The sequence below is a fragment of the Corapipo altera genome, unplaced genomic scaffold (assembly GCF_003945725.1).
Source record: "Corapipo altera isolate COAL_440 unplaced genomic scaffold, ASM394572v1 327, whole genome shotgun sequence".
Lineage (NCBI taxonomy): Eukaryota > Metazoa > Chordata > Aves > Passeriformes > Pipridae > Corapipo > Corapipo altera.
In genome coordinates, this window is record NW_020885004.1 from 734203 (window position 1) to 747103 (window position 12901).

The 12901-nt window shown below is 40.6% G+C and overlaps 1 protein-coding gene across 8 annotated transcripts in view; it reads right to left on the minus strand.

Moving 5' to 3' along the window:
* GBF1 (golgi brefeldin A resistant guanine nucleotide exchange factor 1) overlaps nt 1–12901 on the minus strand; it is a 106768-nt gene that overhangs the window by 15710 nt on the left and 78157 nt on the right. For all 8 annotated transcript variants that reach the window (XM_027667284.1, XM_027667278.1, XM_027667276.1 and 5 more), the window contains 13 exons: nt 11638–11867; nt 10984–11152; nt 10588–10799; nt 9810–9908; nt 9210–9404; nt 8680–8866; nt 8045–8185; nt 7406–7494; nt 4156–4358; nt 3618–3741; nt 3194–3319; nt 2523–2605; nt 26–262 (listed from right to left, as the gene is read on the minus strand). In XM_027667284.1, the coding sequence (XP_027523085.1) occupies nt 26–262; nt 2523–2605; nt 3194–3319; nt 3618–3741; nt 4156–4358; nt 7406–7494; nt 8045–8185; nt 8680–8866; nt 9210–9404; nt 9810–9908; nt 10588–10799; nt 10984–11152; nt 11638–11867 (2095 nt within the window). The remainder of the gene's footprint in view (nt 1–25; nt 263–2522; nt 2606–3193; nt 3320–3617; nt 3742–4155; nt 4359–7405; nt 7495–8044; nt 8186–8679; nt 8867–9209; nt 9405–9809; nt 9909–10587; nt 10800–10983; nt 11153–11637; nt 11868–12901) is intronic.

The following is a 12901-nucleotide window of genomic DNA, read 5'->3' on the forward strand; positions in this document are numbered from 1 at the left end:
GGGTCTTCATGAATGCAAGAGTTACCTGAAACCAGAAATAGCCTTCTGGATTATTGTTTCTTCTAAGCTCTTGTCAAAAACATAAGAAAGTGCTGCAATGGTTGGCCCCCATGTCATAGTGAAGAGATCATGGTCATAGCTTCCAGGAGGCACATGGAGAAATATTCCCTCATCAGTGGCACCACGATGTAGCAGGACATTCCAGATATAGTTTTCCTTCACCAAGCCCGTCTGTTCTTCTGGCATCACAATCTCATCATTTCTACAATGTAGGAAGGCAGAAAGGTTGAACTTTTCATTCTGAGCCAAACCTAACATTTACACCTTTTTATTACTTGGACCCAGAGATAAGCGATACCCTATTCTGGAACAATTTTGCCAGCTCCTGAAACATTCTCTTGAAGCTTCCCTGCTTCTCCTGTCCCCCTTTGATATCTTGAATATAAAGTCTGGTGGCTCTCAGAAGCACCCAGCAGTAACAGTGTAAGGATAGTATTGAAGAAGCATCTACCAAACACTGCAAGTGCAAAATGCAACACAAACTGCAGTTAAATGATGAGAAATTCTGAACAGCACACTGGCATAGCTTCAACCCCATCCCAGCTCTCACCGTGTTATAGAGTGCTCTCCCTATCTCATTATTCTCAGACAAAAGAAAAATTAAATTGTTATATCACTGCAGTCACAGTCAAGAGTATCTTGTAAAAGACTAATGAAAATATTCATATTATGCCAAAATCAAATATTAGAAAGCCAAGTAGTACAAAATTAAAGATAAAACAAGAAACTAAATGTATGATGAGTGATTTATAACCAGGGTACCACAGCTCCTTAAATCTAACTTGGATAAAGCTACACAGTAATAAAATAATTATGATTAATGCCAAGTACTGCTTGCAATCACAGGTTAAAATATATCAAGCCTAAATACATACTCCCTAGACTCAGGTAACATTGCACAAGAGAAAATCCTCTGCAAATGACCAGCTAATTGAACAAGAGTCTCAAAGCCACTAAGAATAGTAGATTGCAGCCAATTTGGAAAGTAAAGGCCTTTCTGCAGCAATCAAAAAATAACGTCCTTTACTGCCAAAGAAGCAATTTTCATGTGCTAATGACAACTATAAAAAATGCTCTTGATTTATGCATAAGTAATAAGCTCTTCTCAGTTTCAGGTGCCGGCATATTTTGACAAGAGCTATTAAAACTGAGATTATATAGGAAAGTAAGTTTGCAGTCAACAGCTTATTTTTTCTAAGAAGTCATATTTGATTAATATTAACAGAAGCAAGTGAATGGGTTTACTTGGAAAGTCTCGGGACATGAAATTGTGCTCAAAACTGAAATGCTGAGGTCCTGAACAGATCATATACTACTTCATACAGATTTCAGTCTGATTTTTTCCCCCCCTAATAGTACAAAGAAAACAAACAGTTCCTCAATCTCAACTATGACACTAGGGCAGTCTGTCTGAGATGCAGCAATACTGAAATTAAATACCAATTGTTTTAGCCACAGAACATACTGAAACAGCTCATGTATCTGGTGAAGGGGGGGATAAAGGGGAATAGACTGGGACAGAGGCACTAGGCAACCGAACAATATGAGGATACTCTTCAGGGTAACTATTCAAAACATTAAGGACATCCTCAGGGAAGAGAAGCCAATCAAAACTAGAGTTCTATTTGAAAGCTAGAGCTACCTCTTGAAGAACTTCTAGATATTCAGTATAGGCAGCAATCCCACCTTTCTGGAGAAGGTTCAAAAGGGAGGGTCAGCCTAATCACACTGCCCTGCTTCCAGCACAAGCTACTGCAGACAGAAATCAACAGAGTCAGTCACATCCTGTCTCCTCAGAGATGTAATCCGCTCAGCTTCAAACTGGCTGGGCTTTGATTTACTGATAGGCTAGATTTTTAATCTATTATTGAAGCTTAGTGCCCAAAGCCACTCTGTGCACAAAAGGGCCTCAACCACCAGGAATTCTCCTCAAATATTGGTCAGTGTGTCAAGAGCTTTAGGGGTGGCAGAAGAGACTGGTGCAGATAGCAGCCTCATGTGAAGAGCTCAAAAGCAGAATATATTAAACTGAGACCTGGACACATTATGTCAGGGCACCAGTGCAGTCCTGGGGATGAGATACTATCTCTCAAACCACATAAAAAGTTCTAAAAGAGTCTAAAGGCCTGATCTGGAGAACAGAGCCTTCTTAGATACAGCATTCCATATGTGTTGGTCTTGCTCAGCTGTTCTTTTCCATTTTCATAGAAGTAACATATTTTCTAACTTTATCTTAAGCTCTGTGGATTAAAATACCATGGAAAAAATCCAAAGATACAAATCCAAGTGTAATTGCTGTGAAAAGCTTGTTACTACAGCCCCACATGGAGCTGGAATTTGGTCTGAGGCAAACAGGCACATGACTGGTGAGTTGCTTTCCATACTCTCCAGATATCTCACAGACCCAACAACTCTAGTTTGTATGCTCACTGCATACAAGGAAATGACAGATTGGTTCTTACTTGATGGCATGATACATGTCTTCCAGTATGTCCTGTTCAAAGTCTTTGCCTCCATTCACACCTTTCAGGTTCTTCCGAAACTCCTGAAAAAAGTTACACCAATGTCAATTCCTAGTATCTCCAATTTAAAACTCTTTGGCTAGGCTCAGTACTCCACTTGTTTTTCATGGGGCCAGAGCGAGATTTTCCTACATTCTTTAACATGCAGCCTCAAAATTCAAAGACTAAATGCTATTCTTAGAGGGAGTAGTGTCCAGCAACTCCTGTCTATGCTCACAAGTAAAGAACAGAGACACAACATAACACATGCTTAGCTAATGCTGGACATCAGAATGACAGGATTGACACTCATAAGACTTGAACTCTCTAGAAGCCCACAGCAGTACAACAACCTTCTCAATCTTACTATGTCTTAGTATACAGTTTGCTCACACAAACAAAAGCCTATTGATAAACACAGTAAGTTGTCTGCTAAGCTCATATTTCTTCAGGTTGCCCCTTGTCCACAACTCCCCACTCAAACTACACTCAACCTCGGTGCTGCACACCAGTTTACTGTGTACCTGAGTGAAGAATGCCAAGCAAAAAAAGAGAATGCCATTAAAATAAAAAGAGTCACTACACTGTTACCAAAACCAGAGAAGACAGATGCCTACAGTGGTAGCACCCACCTCCAGAGTCATTGGGACGTTCTGCTTGCGGACATTGTGGTTGTGCTGGTCAGTGTTCAGCATAATAACTGCATAGGCCAGGGCAAAGCAGGCATCACTATTAGCAAACGGGGACCCGTTTGATTTCTGAAAGGCAAATATATGCACAAATTAGTCCTACAGGAGCAATGATACCAGTGACCACGACAGCCATTTTCCTAACAGTACTGAATCATCTCTGGGACAAACAAAAATCCCAGGCTCTGGCTCCAGCTTCCAAAAAGCAACCCAGAAATCTATTTGCCACTGCCACCTCCTACAAAATAGCTGCTGCTTGCAGGGCACAGCAAGTTTATATAGGCAGTTTGATCTGACATGTCCATCATGGCAAGCAGATGGTCACGAAAGAATACAGTTTTGAGCTTTCTGCCCACCAAGTACACACCCTCCAATGTTCTGTGAAGGCTTCTAACAGTCTCTGGATTACAGGAGCCTCTCCTGGTAATCTAAAGGCCTCTAGATAAAGTCGTAAAGCTTCATCCAGCCTTAAACCTTGGAAGCTGAAAGTCCTGCAAAAAGAACAAAATACAATGAGAAGCTGAAACAGGATGGGAAAGGTAAGATAAATTTACTGATTACAGTCTTGTTTGTTCAGACAGTAAACAGAAAAAGTGAGGAGAGAAGAAAAGAAATATACCATGAATGGACAAAAACCAATAAAAGAGTCAACAATCCTACAAGTGATTATGTATTATGTAATTATCTGTCCAGTCTTCACAGAGACTGCCCTGATGAAAGGAGCTTGAATATCATACTATTATATGTATCTAAGGTGTTACCATATGCAAGAATTATGGCATGGCAGTACATAGAACCAAGTGATACAAATCCAATACCTCCAGGAACTACTGTCCTATTGCTTTTTTAAAATTATTCTTAACTTTCACCCCTTCCTGACTAAAGAGATACAGAAAGATACTCACCCAACAAAGCTTTCCAGTAAGTCTATGTTCTTGCGGTCACTCACAAATTCCCCAATCATTTTTTTGTCAAGGCGAGGATTTTCCCGTAGCCACCTGGCCACTTCATTGTTGTCAATGGGGGTGGCAAGAAGGTTTTTCTCCTGCAGAAACTGTATCCCTTTCTTTGGTTTTTGGTTGAACTGCTCTGTTCCGGTTATCAGGAGCTGAAGGAGACATTCTGATAATTACAGCTTGAAGTGCATTTCTTACTTTAGATTGTTTTTAGCATTTGAACCAAAAACAAAATAGAAGAAAGATCTGTTTCAGCATGATCAAATTCACTGTACTGTGTAATCCAGGAAAAAGGCTAACCAAGAACAGAAAACCTGCATTCATCACAAGGATTCACTGTCAAATAATTCTGGGCAAAGCAAGCATGAGCTGCCATCTTTGAAAAGCTTTAACGTTTACCCAAGCAATAAGCTCTGCTATTCCAAATGCCTCACCTGCTCTAGTATGTAAACAGAGCAGATGAAGGTCTCTGATGAACCCTGGACACGTGGCAAGATCAACCCTACCCAGCTGCAAAGCAGCACTGCTCTATTGCCCTCTCCTGCCCACTTTGGCTCCAGGCTCTCGTAACTCTACCTCGCCACCAGGAGACATACAGCAAGAATCCTTGGCACTTATTCAGCAGGTGCAACGACAAAGTGCTGCAAAAGCTTAAACTAAGAACCAGAAAACATTCTGTGAGTGAGACACCGTCCCAATAACATATGGTATTCCAGCCTGACAAAGTTACCTCTAGGGTGGGAAGAGCAGGTGTTTTTGACTCTGAAGGGAAGTCAACTACTCTGCCCCGCTAGGAAGCTACGCTGTACCACAGTCACAGTTAATAAAACAACTGACTAAGAAAGGGTTAACTGGATGTTCTTGGTGGTGTTCAGAAAAACCAAAAGCACAAACAATGGTATGAACTTTACTAAGGAACCAGAATAAATGTCAGTTCCCTGTTAGCTCCTATCACGATCAAACTGCTAGCAATGACCTAGTGAACTAAATTCGTGACCATCATGATTACTAGCTTCCCTGGCTTCCTCAGTACCACAGAAGCCACTAGCCCTCTGCTTTCTGCTTCCCCTGCCTGTGTGAACATCCTCAGAATTGCAGTGAAACACAGATCCAGAAATAGCATGGAGTGTACAAGGACCCGGTGAGGACATAACAAAAGAATAACCATGTGCTGCCCTGGTCTAACAGGCCTGAAGGGACTGTATGACACTGGCAGCATTTCTGTTTAGCTGTAAATCCTGTAATCCAAGTCCTAGGGTATTCTGTGGACTGGCTAAGTCCATAGACCACTTGAAAGGAGACCAGACTGCTGGCAGTTTGCACTGCATTTATAATCATGTCATTCCTGTGCTTCTGAGCTCCCGGTCATTGCCTTTGGAAAAATCAAAGAAAACTTTCTGTTTGATGCATAATTTGTTTTCTACTTTTATTTAGCTTTTTTTCCTCCTTTCAGCTGTGGTAGTTTTTAGTACTTTAGAGGTTAAAGGAAGTAGAACATGCTGGTGCCATGTCAGCATCAGCATTACTAAAGCTCAGTGTTTGGTGTGCCCTGTTTCCATGCTCAGGATGAAAGCATTAGCAGATTTAAGGTCAGAAAACAATTTTCCCTGGGCAAACTCAGAGATTTATGAACATCTTGCTTCCCTCTACTCTTGATTTCTTCTAACTTTTCCAGCGCAGTAAAGCCAGAGTATTACCAAAGGTTTTCATTTAGGGCAGTGGAAGCACCATGCAAGCTCCCTTCTCAACAGTGGACTTCCACAGAGTCCAACAGCAAAGCTGCTATGAAAGCAAGATTTAATGCAAAGCAAAGGATTACAAATGAAACCGTAGCTAAACCAACATTAATTTCTTAGAAATTAATTAATGCCAAAACTCAGTGGTTCATTTGAACACTGTACTGACAATCTTTTCCCCCCACGGTTGTGGCTCAGGAAGGCAGTTACCATTATCCCACTGCAGCACCGTGTTGTAGATAAAGAAACAATTTCCCAAGTACTGCAGCAAACCTCCTAGACAGAAACCAATGCTTTAAATTACACACAGATCCAGAGACTGCCAGAGTGGATCACAAAGCATAGGTTGGGCAGTAGAAAGAGATCTGTTGCATTTTCTTCAGTATTTTTGTTTAAGTCAGTTTAAACAAATACGACCACCAATTCCTTATAATAATGTGAAATAAAACCACCTTTGCTGGAGAGAGAAGCGAGAAGTCCTTTAGTCAGATACAAGTAAAAAACCTTTCTCTTTACCACCAATAAATCCTTCAAAGACATTAATTTCTTTTCCACTATATCATCTGGCTCCTTACTCCACAACTACTATGGCCACTCATGTTTCATCCAGAATATGTGTCATTTTCATATTGAAATTTAGCAATCATTCACATCTGAGATAACCTTCCTCATGTATATGTTGTGCAAAGAGAACAAAGTCTGTACAAAGAACATATGTGAATGGAAAAAGACCCAACAAACCCAGAACAGAAAACCCCAAACAATCCCATGTAACCCACAGGAACTTCAGATGAAGCAGGACAGTACCTGATGTTTGACATAACACAGCAGATAAATACAAAGCCATTTAGTATGGAGCACCTTTGTCAACACTAGACCTGGACTGGACCCACTCAAGGAATGGTAAAGTTGTACAAAGTTTAGACTATAACTTGGATTAATGAGGTTCAAGGAAATGGACATCTGAAAACAAGGAATGGCTTTGCCACAATCATAACAATCTTTTTGGTCCTTTTTATGACAAAGCAAACACAGGAACAAGCAAATTAGAATAGAAGACTAGTTAATTTCTACCACAGGCCTCTTAGTACACTCCCCATTTACAGCTTTGATAAAGACTAGTGAACCTATCCTTTTTGATGAAAGTACCTGATTGTCATCCTATAACACAAACTAGATCCAGAAACTTTCCCACCCAGAAATCAGATGGACCTAGCTTACAAACTGTGCCACAAAATTTCCCCAACAGCTCTTGCACCCTTTAGCACAACTAAACCATAACAGGTAATAATCACTGCTGTCTCTGCAGTGCAGCAGGATTTTCAGTGACTGACTCTGTAATTCTGATCAGCAGAGACCAGAACTCAAAACTTCTGGGATATGAACAGTCATGCAAAGCCCACAGGGGAGGGAAAATAAAGAGAACATTCAAAGATCCACTTGTAGTACATTTCAAATCATACCTTCTTTTTGTTCTTAATCTGCATAAGTTCCTGAGGGCTTGGAAGGATGCAAGAAAATCGAGTAGGCTTCCTGGGGATACTCTTCTCAGCTAAAAAGACAAAGTGTCATTACAGTCAAACCTACCCCCAGAGCAGCACTCAGGCACGAGATGTCCCACAATAGCTTTCAGTTATGGAGTTTTGCTGCAATGTGCTGTCCTGCAAATGGCAGTCACATTCCTATTTAATTACTAAATTCCTCCCACCCACATTTTTTCAACACAATTACAAAGCAGCTCCTTGTCCCAGACAATTTCACACATCCCCAAGATTTAATTTTCTGGCTATTTTGACTACCTACACTACCGATTCCCTGGAAAGCCCCCAAATGCCTTCAAAACACTAAGCACTGGTATGAATTTCACACACTTTTGCCCCAGAGTGACCCACCAGATCTAACCCCTCCCATAAGAAATGCCAGTTAGTAGGCATATACAGTCCACATAAAAGAAACAAACGTTCACCATATACTTTCTTCTGATTTTGAACACAACAATTACAGTGGTCTACAGCATAGCAGAACTGGTCAGAAAATGTCAGGACCATTCTTAGCATATACACAGTCAGGGAACTGTGTCAGGGTACTGCAGAGACTATTACCTGCCTCACTTCCTCCTTCCAGTTCCGTGCAGCTCTCCTTCATCTGGTCAGCCATAAGGCATCCACTCGTGGGAGGACATGCCCCAGCTGTCTCTGAGACTGCACTGGAAGATTTTCTCTCACTGAATACTCTCTCAATATCTGTAGAAGTTAAAAAAAAACAACAAATGAACAAGCAAACAAACAAAAATAACAAGAATCTCCAAACCCAAATGAAAAACCCACAGAGAAATAAACTCATAAGCCAAGAAAAAAAAGTTAGCAACAGAGAAATAAGGAATTGATCACTTGAAACTGAATATGTGCTTATTCAAAGGAGTTCCTGCCAGTAACTGTGACTTTGCAGTATCCTTAGAATTTTGCCTACACGAATTCCAAGGCATAGCCTCATTCTGTTGTGATTGCCAGTCTTGACGTGGCCTTTATATAAAGCTCACATGAGTGGTATATTTTAATATCTGTAAATTTTACAAATAGCAAGGTGCATATATATACCTCGTGTACTTATAAAACATGCAACAGGAAGACTAAAAACATGTATTTAAGCAGTTTACTATGTCAGCAACCAAAATGAGATCTCCAAGTTTAGCACAGGACTAAGCTTAATATTAAAATATCAGAAAAAGGGGTCTTACTATTGCTTGTTTCTTTAGTGTTGTTGATGGTTTCTGGGCTGGGTTTGACAACTTCCTTCTCTTGTTGATGAATGTTACTCAGCACTTTGGCCTGGCAATGTGCTTCAGTGCTATCTATCACTGTCAGCAATGCTTCCAGAGACAGCAGATGGACAGTATACAGCTGTCCAGAAACTGGGAAGGCATTCTGGGAAATAACATGTCAGTATTAGTCAACTTTTTTGCCTCTCTCACCATAACAGGGAAAGAAAGTCTCCCCCCACAGCTTGACAAAGCCCAAAGAATAGAACAGAACACCCTAAGCTTTTCACCCTAAGCTTTCTAGCACTTAGTTAATAGTTTATTTGCTCTGACATTATTAGAGAACTATGGCTATTCTTTTCTCTTCTGCCTCCAAATGTTAAATGGCCTTGTTCATCCCTACAGCCTACTCACTCTGGATCTTTTGACCACTCCCACTCTTAAGTCCTGCATCTCTGCTCACCCTTGCCCTGTGGCTGCCCCTCCCTTCCCCAGCCACGGTTCAGCACCTTGGAGAGCAGCTTGGTGAGCTCCTCGAAGAGGTTGGCACAGTAGTAGTCACAGTCATAGTTAATGTACAGCTCGGTCACGAAGCTGGGAATCCTCCACAGCTGAACGATGGCTTCCAAAGCCATCTCCTTCATTTCATAGGGCATCTTTGGGTTTTCCACAGTGATTATTTCCATCAGCTTCTTGATATACATCTGGCAGAAACACAGGGCAGCCCAGTTTAAGGAAAAAAAAAAGAAAGCAGGGCAGTGAATAGCTTTGAGGACTACCAAAAGAGATTTAAGCTTCATCTTCCCACATAACATTCCATCTTTCATGATGGCTCATTCTGAAGGAGGTTGTAAAAAGGTTTCAAATAGTTCTACCATTTGGTGCACCTGGATTTCCTGTTCTGAAACAGTACAAAAGGCAGGCAGCATAGTACACCAGTCTCAAAGACATTGGATTATCCAACAAGAAATGGCCTATACAGCCTATCCATAATACACTGATACAAAGGTCAACTGACACTTAGACAGTATCTTACTGCCTAGCTCTATGCATTCAACTGAAGGTCAATAAACTATTACTGGGCACCCAGTGATATTCAAAAAACTCACCTCCAGCTGGAATTTCAGATGCTCTCTCATGCTCTCAAAGAGAAGAAAGCACACCCTGAGGGAAGCTGCGTACAGATTGAGCCTTTCAACACTCAGCAGCTGAACAAGAAACAAAAAACCCTTTAAAAATTACAAAGGCAAGTCATCACGTGCTATAAGTAGCAGTACTGCGGCACTGCAGGTATCACCTGCAATCGATCAAAGATCCACACATTGCCTCCCACAGCAATAGTATTTCAAAAAACAATCCCTTGTTCAATCTCCTGGTCTCACTTTTTGCTAGTGAGGATGAACATGCTTAATTCTCTTCTGTGTGTGGTAACACTTCTCCTACTACAACTTTGTTCTTTTGCCAAGTCCACAGAGCCTGTTAGTGGTAAAGGAACTTGGGAGAGAACCTGCCTCCGAGATGGCCCCTGTGCAGTTAACAACCTGATACTACAAAAGTTCTACCTACAATTAAACTGGTAACTTGCATCCATAATTACCTCAAAACCAATTATATCAAAACACTGTGTTATCCCACAGTAACAGTTTGTTCAAATCACCTTCATCCTTCCTGGCCCTGGTCTGCAGAAAATAGTACATGACAGTCTCTCTGGCTTTGCAGCAGCACTATTCAGTGCAATTCAGAACTCTCATTGCAGTGCAGCAGAGAGCTTGTTTGAAGACTGAGACCCACCAAACCTCATAATACTAAATTCCAATAAACTATTTGACGCAAATTAATATCTGTCTGCCCAGTGCCATGTGCCAAGCTCGCATGAGCCAGACTCACTTGAAATAGATGCCGGCACAGCTCCTCCTTCACGAGTCCCAAGAGGGACTGGCAGTTTGCAATGGGTGCTGACTCCAGGGCAACAGTTAGCAGCTGCAGCCCCATGTGGATCATCACCTCAGAGTTGTGGCGGTCGTGAGGGTTGGTGAGGGAGATAAGAAAGCGGAACAGTTCTCTAATACATGGTAACCCATACGGGACCAGAGCTGCTCCTAAAGGAAAAGGAGAGATTAGCAGTCTTAACTTTGGGTTTGCTTTTTGCAGGTGCCTACCAAGTGTTAAAAAGTGAATTGTTACAGACCTGCTGAGGAATAGGAGCTTATCACCCTCTTAGCATAAAGTGAAACAGAACAGTGGAAAGGAGACAGGACTTTAGCAGCACTGCCCACCTCTTACCTTCTTTCTGGGAAGACTGAGTAAAACGTACTCCCCGGGGATTTACGTAGTCCATGTCATGAACTGAGGCAGAGTCAGAATGTTCTGCTACAGATGTGCACTCCTCTAGGACCTCAGGGATAGACTCGACAGAAGTTGATTGGATCTTCTCCTCCCTCAGACTTTCGTTCTTCATTGAGAACAGTCATTTGAGAACGAAACAAAACAAGAGTTAACAAGCACTAGACAAGTTAAAAAAAAAAAGGTTTATATGTTTACAGTTAATTTGGAACTATTACAACAACATAGGTCACTAACAGAAGAGGATCAGACAAACAAAATTTAAGAGAAAAGAAAGCCTCTAGATAATCTGCAACCCTCTCTACCCTTTCACTTACATCTAGCTCTTATATGTTTTACATAACTCTAGGTTGCAAGACTAAGGACTTGACCTTAAAAATACTCCTATAACCTATCAGTTCTTACTGCCCCTGAGGTTAGAATTTGGCTTTTTTGTTTTAATTTCAGCACGGTACTTCTGTTTATGCCTTCCTAGCATTTTTACCATTCAAAGTATCTGCAGCTCTAATCCATCTTCTCAATATTATTACTGCTGTGGGGGGAAGTGATTATGCTGGGAGTTGAAACTTTTCTTGAGAAGTTATAACCACACACCTGGAGTTCAGGTTGATTTTGATTTTCAGTGACTTTGGCCTCGTTGGAAGGCATTCCTGCATTAAGTCCCAAAGAAGCGACTTGATCCAAGTCTGTCAGGTCTTCCTTGGAAGTTGTGTGTGAGGACAACTCCAAACCACTGTCTGTAACGGGGCTGACTGCAGATGAAACGTTTTCTGAGCTTCCAGAGGAGCTGGGAGAAGGAGCATCTATGAAAGCAACTCCACTTCCTGATGAGAAACAGAAGCAAAAAGATCACTATTACTCTTTCCGTCAACCACAAATTCATGTATCAAATACAACAACAAATATTTACTTTCATACTACTTCCCACTACAAAAGTCTCAGTTATGCACTAATGTATATGACACAGATAAACTAAGACCTCTTTTGCTCGGTATTAATGAATTAAACAGATGAACAGGTGAGATAACAGCAGTTCTCCAAATTAAAACACAATAGTTGGACTTTAACACTCAGCAAATAAGGAAAGTCACATAGTTAGCTAAAGGGTGCAGAGGATTTACATAACTAAGAAGGAATCCGAAACTACTCCAGTACTTTCCTTCAAAGTGAGAGTTTTAACTTAAATCTACGGCACAAGCTATTTCTTTAATTCTCCCTAAACAAAGGAAATTGCAATAGCATTCAAATGGGTCTGAAATGGAGCAGTGAAAAATTTTTACTATTTCTAAATATGAGACAGTGCTCCAAGAATCTAAGTTTTCCTTTTGAAGAAACTCACATATTTGGAGCTCTCACTGTTCTGAGGAGAACTTAAAAAAATATTTAAACCACAAATATTTAAAAAAGAGAAGATATAGTGCAGAGCATAGTAATAAAGGCACAAACCAGAGTTATGAATTTAAGCATGAAATGTGTATAGTTTTGCACAGTGGTGTTTTATCACTGACTTGATTTTTAGAAATGTCTTGAATAAGTAGCAGATTATTACTTGATTTTTAAGAAATGTATGACCAGTTTTGCAATCTTTTCTTCTTCACCTGCTAAGCCAGGATTCCGGCTTAAAAAGTACCATTAATGTATTACCTAACACTACAAGGTTAGAGTTAATGACACGTTTTGTAAAACAACTCAACTTACCCTCTGAAATGTTACAGGAGTTAAAATGCTCTTTGACAGATTTTAATACCTATTTGAAAATTTAAATACAATGATGATTTATGTAGAGATAAGTTCTCATCTGCATGGATGCTCTGAGTTATAGGCAATTTGATCATATTTATTATTTCCTTAGTTTTCA